This window comes from Callorhinchus milii, unplaced genomic scaffold (assembly GCF_018977255.1).
Source record: "Callorhinchus milii isolate IMCB2004 unplaced genomic scaffold, IMCB_Cmil_1.0 Scaffold1, whole genome shotgun sequence".
NCBI lineage: Eukaryota > Metazoa > Chordata > Chondrichthyes > Chimaeriformes > Callorhinchidae > Callorhinchus > Callorhinchus milii.
In genome coordinates, this window is record NW_024704742.1 from 49,230,175 (window position 1) to 49,243,330 (window position 13,156).

Genomic DNA, 13,156 nt, shown 5'->3' on the forward strand with positions numbered 1-13,156 from the left:
TCCCCAGGGCTCTGTCCTTGGCCCTCTCCTCTTTAATATCTACATGCTCCCTCTTGGTGACATCATCCGCAGACATGGGGTCAACTTCCATATAAATGCGGATGACACCCAATATCTTTCTGCTTCCACCCTCAACTCCAGGACCACTGCTGTCCTGACAGACTGCCTGTTGGACATCAAGTCCTGGATGAGGGCAAATTACCCACCGTTGAATGTGAACAAGACTGAGGCCCTCCTGATTGGCTCACGCCAGCGCCTCAGCACCTCAGGCTCTGGCAACATCAACCTCCATGGTTGCACACTACAACTCACCAGCCAGTCAGGAACCTGGGTGTCTTGTTCGACCCTCAACTGTCTTTTCTTCCCCACATCCAAGCCATAACTCGCTCTGCCTTCCTTCACCTCCGTAACATCGCCCGACTCCGCCACTACCTCACCCCTCAGGCCGCTGAAACTCTTGCTCATGTCTTCATCACCTCCAGGTTCGACTATGCAAACGCCGTTTGTCGGCCTTCCCAACTCTTCCCTCCACAGGCTGCACATAATCCAGAACTCAAATGCAAGGATTATTATTATTAACTCTGCAGCCCGTGTCCTCTCTTGCACCAAACTCCGTGACCCCATCTCCCCCACTCTCGCCTGACTCCATTGGCTCCCTATCCTTCAGAGGATCCAGTTTAAGATCCTGGTCCTCACATACAAAGCCCTCCAATGGCCTCATCCCACCCTACCTCTGCGACCTCCTAAAACCCTACCAACCCACCAGTTCCCTCTGCTCAGCCGGCTCTGGCCTGCTCCATGTCCCCCGACCAACCCGACCCACCCACCCCCCCTTCATCCACTCTGCCCCCAACCTCTGGAATTCCACCCCCCAGTCACTCCACTTCGCCCCCTCCTTAGCCTCCTTCAAGTCCCGCCTCAAGACCCTCCTCTTCGACCATGCCATCGGTCACCCCCCCTTCCCTTCCCCTCTCCTCCCTTCTCCCTCCTGACCCCAGCTTGGGTCTGAAATGCTGTACACTGTCCAGCACCTTGAGACGTCCTCCCGACGTGAAAGACGTTATACAAATGTAATCTTGTTGTTGTTGTTGTTGTTGTCTGACATTACCTTGCATTCTTATTTTTAATCATCTTTCAATGATGGGGACCAAAATGAGGCTTGTCTTTAACAAATGAAATACACGGCTGAAATTTGTAGTACTCTCACCTCTGAGTCAGAAGGTTTAGGGTTGAAGGCCCACATCCAGATTTTGAATTCACATAGTTTAGGCTAATACTCTCGTACACTGTTGGGGGTGTTGCTGCACTGTTGGAGGTGCTGTACTTCGGATGAGAGGTTAAACCAAAGTCACTTCTACCTGATCAGGTGAATGTTTAAGATCCTATGGCACTATTTGGGCAAAGAAGGGAGTTTCCCAGGTTCAAGGCCTACAATCCCCCAAATAAAACTGGTCATTCTCGTTCACTCATGGCTATTTGTAGGATGTTGCTGTGTGCAAAATTAGTTTTTGTGTTTTGCTTACATTACACTTTACAGTAAAATATGTAATGATTCTCCACCCAAAGCTCAGGTTTGTTAATACATTTCTTTATTATCAACTTAATGCACTAACTATAATTACACTGATTTGTTCTACTCCCAGTGTCCTTTTGTACTTCCTGACTTTATCTCATTGGCTTTCTTAATTGCTCTTAAAAGGATATCCTCCAAAATCCTGTGAAGTGCTTTGAGACATCCTCCTGATGTGAAAGGTGGTATACCGAATGCTATGATTTTTTTTAGTATTAGATAGTTATAATAATATTATTATTAGAGGATAGTCACACTACGTGTTGTGTGCCTAAGAGATGAAGGAGACAAACTTAGAATGAAGAATGATGAAATGACAGTGATACTAAATAAATACTGTGCCTCAGTTTTCACAGAGGAAGTGTATTTGGGGAAATTAAATCACCATAAGTGAATCCAGAACAGTTGATGGATGTTATTATTCAAACAGAAATGATATAGCAGGAGTTATTTAAACTTAAGCTGGACAAATGATGATTTACATTCAAGGATCCCTAGGGAAAAAAAATCAGGAAAAAATAGCAGTCTCTGACTATAATTTCTCAAAATTATGTAGAAAGTAAAATTGGGTCAGAGGACTGTAGGATAGCAAATGTGACACACTCTTCAAAAAGGAGACAACAACAACAAGATTACATTCGTATAACGTTTTTCATATTGGGAGGACGTCCTAAGACGCTGGACAGTGTACAGCATTTCAAACCCGAGCTGGGGTTGGGGGGGGTCAGGGGGAAGGGGATGGCCGATGGTATGGTCAAAGAGGAGAGTTCTTGAGGCAGGACTTGAAGGAGGCTAAGGAGGGGGTGAGGCGGAGTGACTGGGGGATGGAATTCCAGAGGCAGAGTGGCTGAAGACTCTCCCGCCAATGGTGGGGCGGGTGGGTTGGGGACGTGGAGCAGGCCAGAGCCGGCTGAGTGGAGGGAGAGGGCGGATTGGTAGGGTTTAGGGGGTCGCAGAGGTAGGGTGGGGCGAGGCCATGGAGGGCTTTGTATGTGAGGACCAGGATCTTGAACTGGATCCTCTGAAGGATAGGGAGCCAATGGAGTCGGGCGAGAGTGGGGGGAAGATGGGGGTCACGGAGTTTGGTGCGGGAGAGGACACGGGCTGCAGAGTTCCGGATTATCTGCAGCCTGTGGAGGGAAGAGTTGAGAAGGCTGACAAGCAGGGAATTGCATAGTCGAGCCTGGAGGTGATGAAGGCATGAAGATAGGGATTAGCCAGTAAATTATCAGGATCTAAAATATGGGATAAAGTACTAAAGATTTGGAGAGAAACAAGATAACTAGTCAATACAGTTCCCTAAAAATCTTGAATATTACTGCACCCATTATATAATTCAGTCCATCGAGTTTATGATAGTTGTTTGAAAGAGTGATCATTTCAGTTTTACTGTCCTGCCCCTTCACTACACCCTTTCTTATTTTTCTTTTCTAATTCCCTATTAAAAACTGTTGATTGTTAGCTATTTAATTGTGCAGCTTCCTATGTAGTCTCAACACTGCATAACTGACTGCGGTCTTTTGCGACCTAAAATTGCAGAAGACTATAGGAGAATATAGATAGACCAGCATGGTAGGCATATAGATGAAGTTCAAAATAGAGAAACAAAAGTATTCCATTGTGGAAGATTTACTTGTAGATTATTATCATGAGGGGATTCTGATATAAAGAGAGGTATGAGAAGTCTGGGCTGTTTTCATTAGAGCTGAGAAAGAAGAGTCTCTAGGATTACAAAGAGGTTTATGATAGGATAAATCGCAATAGATTATTTCAATTGACTGCAAGTCAGTAACAAAGGACAGAAAATTAAAATGAACATAAAAACCATTAGAGGCTAGACAAGGATTAACACAGTGGATGGTTGGTATATGAAAATCATTGCCACAAAAGATTGTGGAAGCAGATTCGGATAAATTCTTCATGAAAGGAATCAGATGTTTCAAAATCAGGAATATGGAGAATGGGGTCATGGGATTGAACTAGTTGGCTCATGTGGAGAAAATTATCACAGACTTAATGGGCCAAATAATTCATTTCTGTACTATAATTATAACAATTGTTACATTTTATAACAAAGATCTACCATTAGTTTGCTTTAACTGGAAAACTACTTTCATCTACTTAATTAAAGGTATTTTGTTAGGTTATGAAGGTAATTACATTATAAAGGCAAGGAATTACAAAGGAAACATACATATCCTGTAATCCAAATTAAATCAGATTGACTATTACAAGCCATCCATATAACACAGTAACTTTTTCTACAAATTAATATTGATAAAAACATAAAACTGTCACCAAAAAATCATATGGAAGATGCACATTGCAGAACACAAACCTTCTGTAGCAAACATCTCTAAATGATTCAAAGTCATTTCCTTGTATTTTGATTTCTCAGATAGACGTTCATAAATGACATTATCCTGTAAAAAGAAATCAAGATGGAAATTGATACAATGAAATCACACAATATTATTTAATTAAATATTGCATTACTTCGAGCTTCTAGTGGCAGTAAATGGATGTAGGAAAATCTGATACTATATAAAGGCTCAAGATTAAACACACAAACACACACACAACAATGTTCATTTTACCAAGGAACATTTAGATTTGTGAAGATTCAAATGATCAATTTAAATAGAAAGACTCTACAGCAGATTCTCAAAGAATTAGTTCTGGTTGGTAACCTTCTTACATCAATTGGTGTCATAAGAGATCTTCAGGTTCCTTTACATGCAGTTATTAGGTATAAGTGCTGAATTTACTTTGGAAAGTTTTCAAAGCTCTCTAAAAAGATAATTCTAGATTTCAGCAGGAGAAACTAGATTTTACATTTGAAACCTGTGGTTCTGAACATTGAGTTGGCTATAAGCAATTCCAAAATAATAAACAAGGGATTGAAATTAAAAACCGCACTGATATTCCAATAAAACCACTGATAACTTGAGATTTCTGATGCTCACTGCAACACATGATGCAGAGAAGCAGACAGGAAGATTACATTCCTGACCTCAGTGGCCCAATTCTGCGGAGAAGTGCTATACATTAGCTGGGATACAACAGGTAAAAATGAGATTGGGCTTGGTCGCAATGCACCCCCTCAATTACCCATGATAAAATAACTTGTTGACACATATTATCTGGGCTCACAACATCCTAATAGGGAACTGCACATATTACTGTACTGAGTTTATATAACAAGAATAACTCGCACTTTTATAGTGCCTTCCACTCAGGATAGCATCTCAGAGCTCTTGTCAGTGGCAGAGCCTGACTGCAAGCTGGGGGGGAGGTGACCGTAAGCACAGCTGAAAAGGAAGGTTTTCAGCTGGGACTTGGAAAAGGGGAAAGGGGGCAAGGCAGAGGGATTGAGGGAGAGTGTTCCAGAGTTTATAATAGGGGAAATTGTTGCAATGTGGGCAAATGTAGAGTAGGAATGGGAGAGGGAGCCGGGAAAATGGGAGTTCAGACCGCATTAAATGTGCTGGAATCCCACTCCTGAGCTACCTGGAGCAATGTGAGATACAGTTCACACTCACACTGTATAAACAGGGCAGGTGCTAAACGCAATGAACTCACTCTCCCAAGTGAGAGACAAAACATCCAAGCCCTTTTTTGATAATATTGCAGAGTGAACACTGAGATGGTTTGTAACCAATTTTTACTTTTTTTAAATCATTGGCTAACACTGCTAACTGTAGTAAATAGCATGACCACTCCTTCCAAGGCTAGCAGAAAAATGAGATAATGATGGATTATTCTCCACTGTTTTGGAGCAGAAATAGATATTTAAAGACACCCAAATCGTGCCTCATCTCCAAACCTGGATCACACAGAAAATCCACTTCTTCAACTGAAAAACACCCTTCAAATGACCCCACTATTGAGCCACAAACATCTGCAACAGCATTTGTATAACTTTTATTCTAATAAAAGGTTGTGCTGAGCTTCTTGCAGATTCATCACCAATGCAATGTTTGCAGTACCTCAATCCTACATTAATATTTATATGGGAGGCAGGAGAGAACTGACAACATTGTGCACATGACAAAGATTTAAGCATAAACACCCACGGCTTCACTTTCACAAAAGCATTATTTTCTGTGAGCATGACTGGTGATTTTGCTCCCACAGAAATGTCATGTTGCATGTGAAATATTTCAACATGTTTTACTCAACACAGGGAGCCAGAAATCATGTCAAACCAACAGCAACAACCTCCCATTATTCATGCATCCTAATAGGGAGGAGAAATAACCAAATATATATCAATAGTGGTGAGTATAAACTAATAAACTACTAATAATAAATGAACAGGACTGAACCACTTATAATCACAAGAGGGGTTCAGATGAAGAATGGCCCTTGGTCCATCAGAACCCATCCTCACAGAATCCACATCCTGCAGCCTTTCCATTAAAGCATCAAGCTATTTCTTCGATAAATCCAGCATCAAAACCTCTACCAACCTTCTCCTATTTCAGGTGTTAATTTATTTCTGGATAAAGAAATACTTTCCACAACCCTCTGTGAATAAAAGTTTTCTGATCTCATTGCTAACCATCCCAAATCTAATTTTATGATTATTGCATGTTTTTTGGAAGGGCTCCCTCTTTCACAGGGAAGATTTCAACATGTAACTTATCAATTCCCTTCATTATTTTAAACACCTCAATCAGATCACTCCTTCACCTCCTCAATCAAAGGAAAATAACTCAAATCGTCCCAGCCTTTCATTCCAATCCTTGTGCCTGTCCTACAAATACCTTTCACAACTGTGGAAACATACACTCTTGTCCTGATGTCTCAGCACATCTGAAACTATTGTTCCGGGTTTACTTTCTCAGTACCATTTAATATCATATACCTCTATAGAATCGCCTCTGAGTAATTTATTTTCAAGACTGAAGAACCCTCGCCTAACTAGCCATTCCTCACTGCTCACCACTGTACACTTCCTCAAAGACCCTTATGTCGCAGCGACCAGAATTGTATGCACATGTGGATAATATCAGGAATCCGAAGTCAATAGGTTGAGCAATATAGTGCCAGCATCCTGTCTATTGCTACCTCACACTGTTTGGACATGGTGAGGAACTTGTCAATAAACACCTGAAGAACTCTTTCACATTCTCCCTTGGTAAATTCTACACGTGCTTCCCATTTTTCTTCCATTTTTGTAAGTGTAGAACTTTAAAACCAGGGAACTGTCTTTTTTTGCAACCCTGATTTAAAGTTAAACGCAATATAATTTACATTGATAAAGCGCCTTTCACATCGGGAGGCCGTCTCAAAGCGCATGGAGCAGGGAGTACACATTAGTCTCACTTCCATCTGTTGGGAGAAGAGTGGCTTTGATCCCAGCCGTATATATATAGCATGGATCTCACTTATGGCAGGTAAGAGGTGCCTCATTTGGGGGAATATAACCAATATTCCACTCTTCTTATTATGTACTCTCTCCTCTGTACATAATTCTGACCTGCTTGCATTTATGAAACTTGCTGCTTTGAGCCTTATCTTAACTACAAAAAGAATCCTGTAAACTGCAGAGTCCATTCTGTGCAATCTAATCTTTACCACAGATGTTTAGGTTAATTCGTTGACCAGTCAAAAAAATGTTCTTTCCCAATGAAGTAGTACAAAATGGCACATGTTCGGGTTTAGAAGCATTCATTGTCTGGAAATTGAACAAAAGCCATGTATCAGCTTCAGTGAACCAGGAGGCTTTCAGTTAAAACATCCAATACGTTGCTCACTCATGCGCAAGATCTTAAATGCCTCAGATTTAGTAGCTCAAAAAAACAAAATATGAACACATTGAAAAGGAAGTCGAAACAATTATTCACATGAACAAAAAAGGCCAGACGAGCCTTGGTGTCTGCTGAACCCTGACATTTATTTATGTTTTGAAAATTTAAAAGGATCTTCACAGGGGTGGGGGTACGAGATACTGATGAGTATGCTGAGATTATTGCAATTCCCTGTGAACCCTTGGGAGAGTTGAATTTCCACTGCAGCTCATCCGTCTATCATAACAGTTGCAAAATCTATTCCTGCTGATTTTAAATTATTCCACCTTCCTCCGCCTCCTCCTCCTCAACTTCCTCAGGTGCGAGAGTGGGAAGAACAACCTGTTCCGAATCTCTGCAGATTCCATACTGTAAATAGTTACCGCAAGATCTCTCTTCAACTCAGCATCTCATTTGGGCTCAAAACTTCCTCATGAACATTAATCTCCCTACACAGTGTGGCGATACAGAGAAGAATTACCCACCAAAGGATAGAATCAGAGGAGGCAGCTACCATCTTACAAAGTGAGTTCAAGTGAGGATTTGCGCTTGATCACTGTGCAAATGAAATTCAATACAAATTAATCAAGACACTGCATATGGAAGAGCCGTACAAACTCCACAGACAGGACAGAATTTGCCAAGAGGAAAATTCAAAGAGACACAGGAGTGTTATTTGACTCGTTGCTCATTATGTCTAAACAGCACGAGGTAACACAAACAAGGCAAATAAAATGTAAGCTATATTATCACATCAGTTGAGTTCAAGTCCTTCTCAAGCTGTTTAGTCTGCATTTTTTTTTGCTCCTTTCTCTCCACCTGACACACAGGGTCTAATCCTAATTTCCAGTTTATTTCACAGACTGGATTTAATCGATTCTAAAGCTTGTTGTTCACAAAGAAGTATCTCCAAAATTAGAGAGAGTCTTAAAATCAATGGTGTCTTAGATTTGCAGGCTTATCTTTACGTCTCTATTGGAAAGGGGATATAAAGTAAATTCTTGCTGTGATGTATGGGCAAAGTTTGTAAGTGATTTTAGCATAACAGAATTTTCGTCATCACACAAATACAGTGTAGATACAGTGTATCTATTTATGTATCAGTGTATGTATTTAAGTCAGTACTTAAATCTGTATTTTTAAATGATATTCAATGGAGACTGATGGTGTTACTTACTGCAAAAACACTTTCTCTTCACAATTTCACTGTTAAAATTAAAACTCAGTGCATCAACTCAATCAAGCCCTTCATTCCCAGAAACTCAACAACTTTTTACAGGACTTTAAAACCCAGATTTGGTATCAGCAGATCTAAACTCTTCACTGTGACTTATCCAGAGTCTCTCTTACACTTTTCTTTAGTGGTGGCTTAGCACATTGAGTCTTGGTTCTTGGTTTCTCAATAAAAGAAAAATATATATTCAGCCTCATTTTGCCAACCAAAATTCTGAAGCTAATAATTAAAAGCTGCCCCTCGCCCATTGACTTGACTGATGACACTCAGCTGAAAATACTGAAAACAGAAAAGTTAATAACGTCTGCATCAAACACCACACCAATCAATTCAGCTCTTCTTGTTTGGAAACAGCGTTATCTCGATTACTTATTGAAACAAATTGGATAAAGCTTACCGCTCCTTTACAGTAAAGCCGCAGCTGCCCTGTTGGCGTTCTAACGATCACAGACATCCTTTTTCTTTCACTGGGTGAAGAAACAGCAGAAAAACACATTTTTAAAAATTAATCTGACATTTACTTTTCCAACAACATTTTGGATTCATATAAGGCCCTTCAAGCGGGGCAGCGTCTCAGAGTGCGTAATAGTGGAGGAGTGCTTAACAGTGACGGAGAGTTTAACAGTGGAGGAGCGCTTAACAGTGGCGGAGCCCGACACCGAGCCGGCGTCATTGGTTTCAAATGCAATGCAGTGTAACTGCGGTCCACCCGAGCCAGGCAGATACTGACGCCCTCACACACATATAGGTCAAGGAGCACAGGTTTATTAGCCTGGGTGGGGGGGGGTGGTGCGGTTCCAGGTAAATCTCAGCAGCTTCAACAGTGACATACCACATTCCCCATCAATATACAGTCCCAGTGGATGCAGGTATCTGGGTTCGTGACCAGTGTCCTGCAACCTCTCGACATGCACCCGTCCTCACAATCCCCCATCAGGTTGTCTACAATCGCCTGACCAGCCATGTGGCCTAGACTACTTTGTTGCCTGGCCCTCCAGGTTTGGGTTTTCTCTCTTGGCCATGAAGGGATTAAAGATCAGAATGAAGACGATATTAAAGATGAGCCACTGGAAGCCAGTGGAGTCCGGCAAGGGTACAGGGGAAAGAAAGAGGGTAATGGGTGTGTAGTACCTTGAGAGGGAGAGAATATGAGCTGAGAGTTTTGGGACAAGCTAGAGCTTGAAAGTCTGGTGAGGAGAGGATTGGAAAGGTCTAACTTCAAGGTAACAAAAGCACAGACGAGAAGAGAATTTCAGCTGTGGAGGGGTTGAGATGGGGGCACAAGCAGACAATGTTCAGGTGATGGAATAAATGGTTTGGGTGAAGGCCCCGGAAGTAGGTTTCAACTAGAGCTACTGTTCTGAGGGGTTTCAATCAACACATCAAAAAAATTGAGAGTAATTTGACTTCAATGCGAATTTATCTCAAGTGGAATCAAATGCACTAAAGTACCTTTTCTCTGTATAAAATTGCTCAACATATACATCCTCAAAATACCATTTTTGATTGTGCTTTTTTAACAATAGGCTGAAGATTTTTTGGAAAAAAGAAGCTGAATGGCTTTCAGATTTTTGAAAAAAATAGTTTAGTTCAGAATGAGTTAAAGCTGAAGATTGAATTCTCGTCTGAAGCTTCAATAAATTTACTCCCTCCTGCTGACTCACACAAGCCAGGGTCATTTTCTTTTCTTTTCTGATGGGAAGCAAGCGCTGCACTATACCCGTGGGCAGAAATTGGAAGGAATTATCTGCAATGTCTGCCACCCACACAGAGAAGTGATTTACAACCCACTCTGTGTTCCACCAGCCAAAGCCTTACAGCAGGAAAGGGGATGTGTGATTCAAAAAAAAGGATACTTTGGAATATATTTCCAACACTTTTGATGTTCTGTTGTAATCATCACATTTATTTGAGTTCTCAGGCTCCACACATACAGACACATGCACACACACACATACACACACGCACTAACACACACGTGCAAAATTTTTCATTAAAATATTGTTAAGAAATACATTTCCCATCACTGATGGATTAAACAAGGATTCCCACAACTTCGAAAAGTACAGGAAGGCAGAACTTCATGTGAAGCAGATCGTCAGAAAATACATAGAATTATATCTCACTTTCAAACTGTGCTAAATTTGAAAGATACAGAATAAGAGATGCATTAGTCTGCAATAGAAATCCATTAGTCTCTAACTGAAGTAATGACAAAAAGTGAGAAATAGGGAACCGAAAGTATACATGGTCTTGTCAGGAATGTAATTTTCATTACTCTGAGTAGAAGCTAACTCTTGGCCAATAACCCACTAGCCTCTAGCCTTAAATCAATCATAAGCACTCTGATGAGATTTTAGAGTGCTTTCCCAACAATCGTACGGAAAAAAAGGAATGGAGCTATTGTAAATTTATTGATCATAGACTTAGACTACTGCACCCAGCGGGATGACGAATGATTCTTACTTTCCAGACTGGTTGTCCACTTTTAAGGGTCATTAGCTGGTGCTTGTGATTCAAATTCATAACATTATCATTGGAGGGGATTCAACAAAGACTATCATCACTGGAAGGGAATCTACGTCTCAAAACGTACCTGTTTGACTACGCTTGTGGTCAGATTTCTCCTCTCCTCAGCCCCCATTCTCAACGTGGGTGCCTATCAGGCACTGTTAAGCACTTTGAGGCGTTTTCCCCGTTATGAAAAGCGCTATACAAGTGTGAATTGTATTGTAATCACAGAAGAGCAATATCATTGAAGAGGATTCAGTGAAGAATATACAATATAAATTTACTTTTATAATGTGCCTTTCACACCGGGAGGATATGCCAAAATGCTTTGATTCAGAGAAGCACATTATCATTCAAGAGGATTTAGAGAATAATAATAATCATTGCATTTTATATAGCGCCTTATCACGTTGTTAATACGTCTCAAAGCGCTTCACAGAATATACTGTAAAGTGAATGGACTGTATTAAATTAAATTAATTAAAGAAGAGCAATAAGAACAATACTTGGGCTTGTTGGAGCTCCAAGTAATGAGGAGAGGCTCACAGAATAGAACCTAGGAATGAACAGGATTTTTAACTTTAAAATAATAAGGCATAAATAATACAAATGCAAGAAAGCTTTTTGACCCAGGGTTTGAGAGCAGAACTAGAGGGCAATAGTTTTAATGTCAGGAAGCCTTTCACAGAATTGGACATTAAAATATACGCAGTCAATCCACTTTACAATATATTCTGTGAAGTGCTTTGACATGATAAGATGCTACATCGAATTCAAGCATTATTATTTTTATTATTCTCTGAATTCTCTTCAATGATAATGATAACAATGATATTATTAAAATAAATGTAGAAGATAGACTTCATGATTGATTATCATTGGGTTCAGGGATTATTTATAAATTTGCTAAGAAGGTAAAGTGGGTGGGATGAAGCGCAGGTTAGGGGAGGTTTTCTGTAGCAGCAGCAATCGTGATCGACCGAATGGCCTTTTCTCATTCCATGCTCGTATTCAGTTGCTAAATTCAAACACCCACAATATTTTAGAATTGGCAATATTCAGTGACTTGGCTTCTGCCGCATCTGAACATAATCAAATTAAATGTGCAGGAGTAAAGCGAAGAGAGCTGCCTTATTAACTAAAATATCCAGATTAGCTGCTGGAAAAATGTTTTATATAGTGTTTGAAACAACTATGATGTTGATTCAGATGTGGTCCAGTGACACAGACTGCCTCTTAGGGGACCAGCAACATTGTAATATTTAGCAGTATCGTAAGATTTATCATCTGACTTTAGAATCCATGGATTGTTAGCTTCAAGTTTAACTGCAATTTAGAAACTGCAGCACTGTACTTGGTGTCTGCATGCAAAAACAATTAGTCCTTTTACATTTCAATCACCTGTCTTATGGGCAGACAGCATCCTTTATTTTAGCAAGCAAGTAATAATCCTTGCATTTGTTCTAGCGCATTTCACATCGGGAGGACATCTCAAAGGGTTTTACAGGATTTTCTGTAAAGTGTAGACACATGGGAAGCAGTCGGGATATTGACAGCATGGCAACTTAAGCAGTAGTGACTAGTTAAGTCAGGGTCGAATTATCAGCAGTTTACTGTATAACAATTTAATAGGTCCCTATTTATAGGAAATAACTGAACTGAAGCAGAATACAGCGAGGGCAACACAATTCACGAATAAAGTCAAAAGATATAAATGGTTCCATTATCAATACCCTCACCTTTAACTAGAAATTACACTTACAAGCATGAATTAGACATGCTTACTGAATCATCTGAGTTCCCTAGAACCTTCCCTGGATCCCTCAAACCTCAGCCACTGCTGCTCCATTTCTAACCTGCCCTTCCTCGCAAAAGTCCTAGAACACGTTGTTGCCAATCAACTTCGCACACACCTCTCCTCCCATTCCCTTTTCGAACCCCTCCAGTCCGGTTTCCGCACTGCCCACAGTACAGAGACTGCGCTTGTGGAAGTCACAAACGACATCCTCTCTATCTGTGACCAGGGTTCCCTCTGCCTCCTTGTCC

At 40.7% G+C, this 13,156-nt stretch overlaps 1 protein-coding gene across 2 annotated transcripts in view; it reads right to left on the reverse strand.

Moving 5' to 3' along the window:
- atp8a1 (ATPase phospholipid transporting 8A1) overlaps positions 1 to 13,156 on the reverse strand; it is a 208,567-nt gene that overhangs the window by 105,288 nt on the left and 90,123 nt on the right. For both annotated transcript variants that reach the window (XM_042341636.1, XM_042341647.1), the window contains 2 exons: positions 8,997 to 9,066; positions 3,909 to 3,993 (listed from right to left, as the gene is read on the reverse strand). In XM_042341636.1, the coding sequence (XP_042197570.1) occupies positions 3,909 to 3,993; positions 8,997 to 9,066 (155 nt within the window). The remainder of the gene's footprint in view (positions 1 to 3,908; positions 3,994 to 8,996; positions 9,067 to 13,156) is intronic.